Source organism: Boleophthalmus pectinirostris, unplaced genomic scaffold, assembly GCF_026225935.1.
Source record: "Boleophthalmus pectinirostris isolate CB_2022bp ecotype Guang Dong unplaced genomic scaffold, ASM2622593v1 HiC_scaffold_19, whole genome shotgun sequence".
Lineage (NCBI taxonomy): Eukaryota > Metazoa > Chordata > Actinopteri > Gobiiformes > Gobiidae > Boleophthalmus > Boleophthalmus pectinirostris.
Window position 1 is genome coordinate 16745734 of NW_026571140.1, and position 10111 is coordinate 16755844.

The window sequence follows — 10111 nt, forward strand, 5'->3', positions numbered from 1 at the left end:
AGGCTCAGTTAGAACTGTGTAGTATATCAACAGTGAGACTGTTTATAATATAATAGGCCTATTTAACAGTGAGATTAAAGCAAGCACACATGAGGATTTTTTTTTTTTTTTAACTTGTATTAGTATGTAGAAAATGAACAGACTGAGTTAAATTAACATTTAAATTCCATGCGTAGATTCTTCACATAGTATGTTGTAGCATAGTAAATGGTTTTCACATGAACAGATGTTACAGATGATGTGTGTGCTTCAGCTTCAGGCAAACGTGAGGGTCACTACAAGATGTGTAGTAGAGACAGTGCTCAGCATCAAGGGAAATATGAAAGTACGATTGAGATTTGGACAGCAGGGAGAACATCTTGATGTATTAGGCATGACAAACTGGACCGTGGGATTTGTCAGGTATTTATTGGAAATGCTAATTAAACAAGTCCTGAAATATTACACTCCAGTGATCACGTTTATAAGAACACATCATTTTATTTTTGTTTTGGAATTGTTCTGTTTGGATTCAAATGCCCTGTTCAGTGAAACTTGCACTCTTGCACAGGTTTGATGACACATATGACTAATGCATCTCAAAATAAATACATTTAATTAATAATACTTTTCTTTCGGGCTTTCTTCATTGTTGGAGATGTCAGTCAATTAGATGTTGGAGTTATATAATAGATTAATGTAGGGTCAACCACCTGCTTGTTTCCATGGAGAGATTTTGCATTGTCTGGAATGTTCCATTCAACTTTTCCATGGAGGAAAAAAACTGACAGTATCAGACAATGTTATGGTTCAGATCTGAGGAGAGGTGTGATTTCTTATGGTAAGACAGCATGTTTTTTGTGCATTTTTTGAGCAGTAGAAACATGTGCAATTAATTAAAATATATATGTTTAATGCATACTGTGGAACCACTAACATTGCCATGGACACAAGCAGGTAGTGGACCTCCACCAGAAAACGTATAGTGCACCTTTAAGGATTTGATTGTGAGATAAGAGGACCCTAGCTGCAACCAAGTAATTATCTCTTTGTCTATTTCATGGTGCCTCGATAACTCAAACACCCACTAGTACATCAAGTTGTTTATTTAGCTAAATATTTCAGATAAGTTTTGAAGCCAGTTATGAAGAGATTAGGACTAGGGTTGTCAAACTCAATACTAAAACTAGTATCAAAACAAGATACTCATTTGAAGTATCAATTCACAGGACAGAAATGAACCTTCCCTGTGGCTTTAGAATGATCTTGACTTGTATCAGACCACTATCGAACACTACAGTATGGCAATATAAAGTACTATTATTTAATGTTGAAAATCTAATTCTATTGTCTAAAGAGAATCTGATTTTAAATGGTATTGAGCATCGAGTATTGAAAGTTTAATATTGAAGACTAGAGCTAACACATACCATATAACATACTAAACATGACTTGCATTATCTACACCTGTAACACTCCATCAGCTTTCCATCAACTTTGCCTATCTACATGCACTTCCCTTTGTCCTGGTGCCCCTTCTTCCATTCACCATCACACAGCCTGCATCTAGTCATGAAAGAGAATTTTACGCTTTTCTCCTTCCATTTAAGCTCTGCCAGCACTAACCCATTGTGCTGTGATGTTCCTCTCAGGCAAGAGGTCTAAATCAGGCAGAGGAAGACGGGGGAGGGATGGGAGGATGAAGGCAGGAGCGATGAAGGGATTTGAGGAAGTGAGAGAAAAATGGAGGGTAAGGACTACAAGGGGGAGGGGTGAGTCAAGTGGTACAGAGAATGTGACAGGGAAGTAGTGTGGAAGATATATATGAATAAGCAGACAGGGCTTAGCTTGATGCCATGAATGCCTAGAAAAATGTGTCCTCAAATCTGACCTTTGACTTTTGCTGCTGCCAGTGTTTGTCTCTCCCTGATGTCCTCAGTGTTCTCTTTTGGTTGGGCTTTGTCTCATATATCATACACGTTCTTCTCACTGTAAGAAGGTTATATAGCTCTATTTCTGTTCTAATTTTCAGAGCTACTTTGATTAATGCAGCTGTACTAGATGGGAGAATGATCATGAAAGTATTAATTCTGAAAGCACAATGACACAGAGCCAGAAATGAACATCTTTAAACTCAGGTTAACACATTGGCAGCCACATTGCAGATAAGAAAGGCCAGGGGCGCTCTAATATACTACTACTACTACTACTACTACTACTAATAATAATAATAATAATAATAATAATAGCATTACTTTGACATTATATGGCTAAGTATCACACTCGATGGTGCCACAGCTGCCCTATAGGGCTGAATGATGCCACTGCCAATCTGTGGTAACAGCCACTCTGACACAGCCTCTCTAATGACTAAGTCACACGCCACATTCACACAAGCATGGTGGGTAAATTGTTTGCATTGGCTTTTCATGTGAATTATTCATTTATTTTGCCAAATGATACACATATTAAAATACAAGTTTTCTTGCCAACTGACAACAGATTGGTTCCCGTAAACACCAAAGACAAAAAAGTTAACTATGATAACAACCTATGCGTGGTACTATCATTTTGCCATATTGTACTGCTGTAATTTCAGCCAGTGTAGTTCTTAGTATGGTTTGGTTCAATTGGGTCAGTTCCAGTTTCAGAGAAGCTATAGGCCATGTTTGTGTCTTTTATCCATTAATAAACCTCCCTTAGAGTTGATTGAGTCATTCAGTTTTCATTTTTGATTTATCCTGTCAATTTCTGCCTTCAAGACCAAGATTACAGTTTGGATGGCAGCTGTTGTGTGACATCTCTGACCAGTTTGTGTTCTTATTTTCAGTTCACACTCAATTTAACAGCCTATTTCAGACAATCCTCTGAACATTTGTGCTTCAGCTTCTTTGACTTCTGTTAAAAGCATTTTTCTTCTGCGAATGTCGTCACAGAGTGTGTCTCTTAGCAGCTTGTTTTCACAGCTCACATGCCAATGTATAATTTGGGTAACAGTGTGGGTCTTCATTGCTACTTACTGAATTTCTAATTTGTCTCTTAAGTGAAAACATTTGGACATCAAATTCATTAGAACTTCCTTATTATAGAAAAGATGTTTATTACATAGAGGAAGAAATATATTCTCCTATTTTTGTGCTATCATCACCTCAGTGATGCCAAGAGGAGGTGGTGGGTGCTTCATCACCTTCACAATTAATATAATAAGAATCGTGATCCATTGCAGATAGATAATATTAAAAGCTGATTTACATATACATGTGCTTTCAATAGCAATTGGTAACTTCTAAAGACAAAATAAACAATACTCTCTAAATTTTGCTCAAATTAATTTCTTATAGTCCTTCTCAAAATCTCCTTTTAAATTGTTTTTGAGTTGAAAACCAAATCATAATTTCCAAACTGGATATATCTGGCAGTATCAGGTTTGTGTGTTTTGTAAGAGAAGAGGAACACATCCTCATCTTGATTTTTGATGTTCACCAGAGGGACAGTTTCCATGCTGACATGCTGTGCAGTCTAACACCTCCTGGACAGCCTGCAGGGCATCAGGCTACTTGTGCCCTGTGGGGCGTACTCTGAACCATATGGTATCAGTACCTGTCACTGTAAAGCCCTATTTAAAGTAACTTCAACACACAGGCCACTAAGCAGGTGACACACAAGAGTCAAACTTCTGTCAGGATTACTGGACTATTTTGTCAGCACAGGAAGGAAGCACCACATACTGCTCTCTGTAAAAAGCAATATTCCACTTCATTTTAATGGGGTCAGGGCTGTCTGAGTGCACATTGTTTGCTGCGGGGCACACTCATTGGAAAATGTAATTTCTTGTCAGAAGAAACAAAGGTGTAACATTCGATAGCTGAGGATCAGTGACTATGAATGATGGTGAATTAAAATCCACATTTCAGCCTTACACACAATATTCTGCTTTCTATATGGTCTGCCCCTCTTAACACCATTCATTTGCCCATGACAGTGTGAAGGTGTAAGTGGTGCTTGGAAAGCAGGGCTGAATCATGGATGTGCAAATGGGGCATTACATGAAAAAAAAAAAAACTTTTCTGGATCCTTTCTTTTTCAAATGGCTACTAGAATATATATATATATATATATATATATATATATATATATATATATATATATATATATATATATACTATATAGGCAGGTGAGTCATTCTATACTTGATATACTTGACAAGAAAACTAGGAACAATACCTTTACATACTGAGTACCAGCTGTATTATAACTATAATGCTGTGTGCATGGTACGCTCCATCAATAAGCTTATGGATGAGAGTAATAAACATCATCTTGGATTAAATGCTCCCGCTGGTACCTGCTCCATAGTGCACCTGTAGTGAGGGCTCAGTTATAATCCTAAAACGAAATGAGTGAGGGCTGGGATGGCAGCAGATCCCATGGCTGTGAATATGAATAGTCAGGATTTAATAGTGAAACATGCTGGTAAGGCAAATTCCTTCTTTTATTCAATTTCACAGATTATAGCTTTGATTTTGTTCATTTCAGCCTTCTCACAGGTGGCTGAAAGTGTGAGACAAATGCATATGTTTGCAGGACCAAGCTAAGCCATATGACAAAAAAGACACTAAGATCCCTCACTCCTGATGCACAGGGACCAAAAAAACTAGGTCAGTCTTGGAGTCAGACTGCTGCGAGGATCAGGATGCACAGGTTGTTGACTGGTGATTAAAGTATTCACACACACTGAATGTCGAGAGTATTCCACAGTGAGGAAAATGTCTCACAAACATGAGTCTTATTTTTAGAAATACGATTTTGCAGCTACACATGTCGTCACTGTGTCGTCACTAAGCAAATCTGAGGAATTATTCACTCATGAAACATTAAAGTAGCCTTTAGGCCCATTTACATTTATGAAGCACCCAGTTATGGTAGCAACAGACACGTGCCTCATAGTGACATGGCTATGTAACAGGAACCAAAAGTTCTAATTTTAGAACAAGCTCCTCGCATCATTCCTGAAACCATAAGGCTGCAGCGTATTCACGCACTACTTGACTGTGATTCGTGCAGCTGCCAGATTGCTATATTGCATGGTGAGTCTTCTGCTCAACAAAACATCAGAAGACAGTGGACGCATCATTTATCATTTACACAAATAAATGTATAAAAGAGACTCCATTCTAGGGCCACGGGAATCTCAGCGGAACTTTCCTGGTTTATCAGAAATCTACAAAATGGGTTGTAACAATCAAGTTATGTGTCTGAACTGACAAGCAACCATTTGACTCAGTTGCAATCAAGGGCTGTTTGTAGACAAACTCAGCTCGCTTCATGACCCTTATAGAGACGCCGTCACCATACCCAGGAGACGCTGTAGGCATGTCACGTGTTGTTTGTCTTCGTCCCCGGAGCCCAGTCACAGCACAAATCAGACGGCGAATCACTGGATCCCGTGCAGCTCACAGTGCAGGCGCGCGCCCAGTCGGCTAGTGCTGGGATTGGGCAAAGGGAGGGAGCATCGCGCGCGGACGGAGCTACGGGATTGGTAGAGATGAGCGCCAAACTTGTTGACTCATAACGGAGCAGCTCCTCTCATCCTTCACGCGCGGAGCTGTCCAAGTCCAGTGGTGCTGAACCTGTCTCTTTCCAACGGGCTCTTGGATTTATACTTTCCATCATTTGAAACTTCTATGTCTTTATCAAGCCCAGCCTTGCCCCCTCTTTAAGTGGCACTTTCTTTCGAGTGTTTCTTTACAGCGACCTCACAAGTTCAACTTCTTCGAGGAAGTGTAGGAATCTCTTGAAAGAGCCATGGCATTTATGGTGAAACACGTGGTGGGCGGCCAGCTGAAGAACCTGACAGGCGGACTGACAGAGGAAAAAACCGAAGCGGAGAAGTCTGACGCGGCCGCTCACGGCATGACTCCAGAAGAATTTGAGCAGTACCAGCAACAGTTAGAGGAGGAGAAGTAAGTAACCACTCTATCAGAGAACTGTTTTACTGTAAAATAATAATAATAATAATAAAAATAAAATAAATAAAAAAATCAACAGTGTTCACACTAAAACCGCATAATGATGAGATGTTGTGTTCAAAGCGCACCGTTATTGGTAAAAATCAGACTGCGCACGGCACGGTGCGCGTTTTTCACGCTTCATTGCAATAATGCGAGCGCTCCATGCACAGCTGCTCCACTCGCTCTGGGAGCTCTACATCTCTCAACGCAAGCAAATTATGTAGCCAGTTTCCCTTGTAATTTGGCATTCCTAAGATTCTAATAGGATTCCCATTTGCTTTCACATAAGTTTGCGTGCGTTTGAGCATTTACGTTGGCAATAGTTAAATTTTTGTCCATCCCAGTGTAAGTGAATGATGCGATGATTATCTGAAACGATTACAAATGCATTTTATGAGGTGGGAAATAGTCAAGATATCCGTTCTGTCCTAAACACTGAAAGTTAACTAGGCTATAGCCCAAGTAGTAGCCTACATGTTTATGTTTATGTTTATGTTTATTAATAGCTGTCAAATAGTTTCAGTCTTTTGACAAGCACACTCAATTGCATGTGTTTCCCCAGCTGTGTGAGGGTTAATTAAATCTTGTCTATTAGGATTTGAACTTTGATTATTTCTTGTCCCCTGAGACAAATGGAGGACATGCAATGGACCTTCAGTTCATTAGCAACAAGGTCATCGGGCAGAGTTCAGGCAGTACTGATTATTGATTGGCTGATTAAGTCCTAAGAGGTCACGAAGTCTATTTGTGTAGTGCTCATTCTACATTCAACATACAATTACTTGCAATGGCAGTTACGCTATTACAATCGGCTGTGTGTGTGGTTAACGCTCTCCAAGGTGCTTCATTGTTTGGATTTAGTGTTCAGCATGAGTAAGAAGTGCAAATCAAACCCTGGCAGCATCATGCTCACAGCACTGAGCTCTATGGGGGGCAAGGCATGACGCCCATAACATGACCTTCAGTGGAAGTGAGTTATTAGTCAAAGGTGCTAAACAAGGGTGCACATCACTAAATAGCCCATTGTGCCCTGATAAAGCACTGGAGGTTGGGGGTGGGATGCCTGTACCGCCATGTCACAGAGAGACATTTTATCACCCTCCACACCAGGCTGTGCTGACAACTGGTCATCTGATGCCCTTGAGAGGCCTTTTTTCATTGGCCACAAGTCGGCATGGTCCTTTAACTGTACGTTTGTAGACACACCAGGCTCTAGGCTTCTTTATGTTAATGTGCACAACAGTTTGAAACAACAGCCTAGATATAGACGACCTTCTATTGAGAGAACACTGTGTAACCAACACTTGTGTGTCCCCTTGGCTCAAGATTGTGTTACCGATTTGATATTTTGGGCATACACGATCGTTATTCATAACATGGCTGAAATGTATTGTTAAGCATTATATTAAATATTAAGATCATATATAAGATATCAATATGTCAAAACAAATTAACTCCAAAATTTGGTTGGTAGTCAAAAAACATGGCCTCTATTGGATATTTCAAATGTTTGTGGTCTGGATCACCAAACAAAAAACCCAAAGATAACATGGATATTTCAATGAAAGAACATAAGCATACCTAATGAATAGATGTTAAATATTTTCTTGGACTTACAAGTGGTCACTTGGGAGTAAGTGTCCTGGTTAAATAACACCCATTAATGATCTTCCATGAGCACTCTGGGTTTACAAAGATAAACCTTAGTTATAGAGATACTGTATGCAGGTGGTGCTTGGTTGTATGTCAGCTCGCTGTAATTTGTGGACTGCTAGTAGTTCATATCCCTTGGAGAAAATGGAAATTATGTTTTTGCATCTCCAACTCATTGTAAATTATTGTATTGTAATGCTGTATTTTTCATTTTCAACATCTGCAATGTGCCTGTATTGTATTTTTGTTTGATTCTGCTGTGTTACCAATTTCCTGGAAAATATTACATTTATAGTACAACCAAATCTGTTTTCTTCCAGAAAGGAACGAGAAGCCCATTTTGCTCAAAAGAAAGCTGAGAGGGCAACAGTTCGAACTCATTTCCGAGAAAAGTACAAGTTACCCAAGGTAACAGGGGTATCTTGGTTAATTAATTTTATATATATAAAAAAAACAAAAACCTCTTGACCCCTAATCCTGTCTTTTTGTATGTTTTCACCTTTAGAATGAAAATGATGAAACCCAAATACAACAGGCAGGAGATGACATTGAGCTTCCCCAAGAGCTGGCCAAGATGATCGCAGAAGATAACCAAGAGGAAACCCACAAGCAGTCTGTGCTGGGCCAGCTGTCCAATATTCAGAATGTGGACATCGACCAATTGAAAGACAAAGCCCAGGCCACACTGGAAGATCTAAAAAAGCAGACAGAGAATTGCAGTCTCATGTGATTTGGCAACAGAAACACTCTCTGATGATTACAGATTTAGTTGTATAAATATTTATTTCTTCTCTCAGAGGCAAAGCTGCTCACAAGGTGGAAATACTCTAGATGCCTTAGCGGAAGTTACTGGAGCCAAATAATGTTTTTTTCTTGCTGTGCACAATAAGACTGAAGCCATATAGGAAGAGGCATAATACAATGTAGGGCATACCATTTAATATGTTTAGCTTTTCAGCAGCTCATTTTCATACTGTGTCAATAACACTTACCCACTTACATGTGAGGTGTTTCTGATCTTAGGAGCAGTTTCTTCTCTGATACTCAGTCAGTCCTTTGTCCAAATGTATCCCTCTCTATGCCTCACAAAACCAGTATTACAATTTTACAAACTCTGCAGCAGTCTCATGTGTATGTTAAAGCTACTGAGGTAGTTATCTTGGGTCAGCGAATTCATTAACCAGTGGGATGGATTTGAAACATCTACAGTACCAACAGTGGGGAAGTCATTAGTTTAGTTCAGTTGGAACCTCGTTACATTAATTATAATACTGTTCAAAGCACAATATAAAGACAGCAATATTCAGTCAAATAATAGCAGTTTTTGCTACTGTGTAGTTCCGCTAGTTATATGGGGATTTTAGCTTTTCTGTACTTCAGTGTGCCTTGGACGTCTGTGCAAGGTTGTAGTTCAAGATCTACAAACTATATGCTGCTACCAGCAATATCAGGCCCTTTGATAATCTTTAATGAAGCCTTGGTCATTTTTTAAGCAACCACACTTTTGTTACTTTATCAACAGTTGGTAATATAAAATTACAGGGTTTATAGGCATCATTATAGATTCTTATGTGTTTGTGTAGTGCTGAGTCAATGAAAAGGACAGGCTGCTCTTAACAGGACATGTGTTAGAAGCCTAAGGCTTTTGTTAAAACACTAAAAGAAAGGAAAGAGCACAAGTGTTATGTAAATGCAGGTGTGTGAATACAAGCAGCAAATCCATTTATACAGTTTTGCTGTGTATTGCGTATATCTGGTTGCTTATTCTATCTGCAAACTGATCTGGCTCTCCAGATCATGTACTGTTGCTGTCCTCTTCCTGGCCCCTACTCTGTCTTCATTGACCCCTGTGTCTCTGTGGTGCCGTTCAGTGCTTGTGGATTTGTGCTAGCCCATATGAGCTGTCAGTAGAGTCGCTGTGAAATGTGTCCTGTGACTCCGAGTGCTGTCAGTAATGATGGTACATGGTCACTCCCCTTGGCGTGCTGTCCGTGTATAGTCTCAAACATGTAAATTACTGCAGTGATGTATAGGATGCTGCTACTGTTTTTTTTTTGTTTTTTTTGTTTGTTTGTTTGTTTGTTTGTTGTTGTTTTTTTGTTTGTTTTTTCATATTATGCTACATTTTGCTATTCACATTCACACTAGTTTGTTTTCTTCAGTTTGAGTTTGTATGTACAGTACAAAATACAACAGGTTTTTTAAAGTTTTGTCATCATTTTTTTTGGTTTCTGTGTCCTGGGTGCCATGTAACTGAATGACTGAATTAATATTATATTATTGCTGTGGGTGTTAGTGATAAAAAAGAAAAATATAAAGAATTTGAATAAATTCTTTAAAGATAAAGTCACTCATGTATAATCATGCGACTACAATAAAGGTTGGAAAAGAAGCCATAAAGCAAGTCTTTGCTTTGTACGAGTGTGAAATATAATCAGTATTAATTACTGTTGTATTTGTCTTGTCAT

General features: G+C 39.0%; 1 protein-coding gene across 1 annotated transcript; it reads left to right on the plus strand.

Moving 5' to 3' along the window:
• Nucleotides 1-5784: 5784 nt before the first annotated feature.
• Nucleotides 5785-8373, plus strand: cplx3b (complexin 3b). The gene is made up of 3 exons (XM_020941715.1): nt 5785-5942; nt 7964-8051; nt 8149-8373. Exons 1-3 carry the CDS (start codon nt 5785-5787, stop codon nt 8371-8373), a joined length of 471 nt encoding a protein of 156 aa, XP_020797374.1.
• The last annotated feature ends 1738 nt before the right edge of the window (nt 8374-10111 follow it).

Excerpts from the sequence above, each read along its gene's own strand:
- cplx3b (XM_020941715.1), top strand. The coding sequence starts at position 5,785 with ATGGCATTTATGGTGAAACACGTGGTGGGCGGCCAGCTGAAGAACCTG. Across the intron at positions 5,943-7,963 it reads CAACAGTTAGAGGAGGAGAA|AAAGGAACGAGAAGCCCATT; the intron begins GTAAGTAACCAC and ends GTTTTCTTCCAG. Across the intron at positions 8,052-8,148 it reads AAAAGTACAAGTTACCCAAG|AATGAAAATGATGAAACCCA; the intron begins GTAACAGGGGTA and ends TTTCACCTTTAG.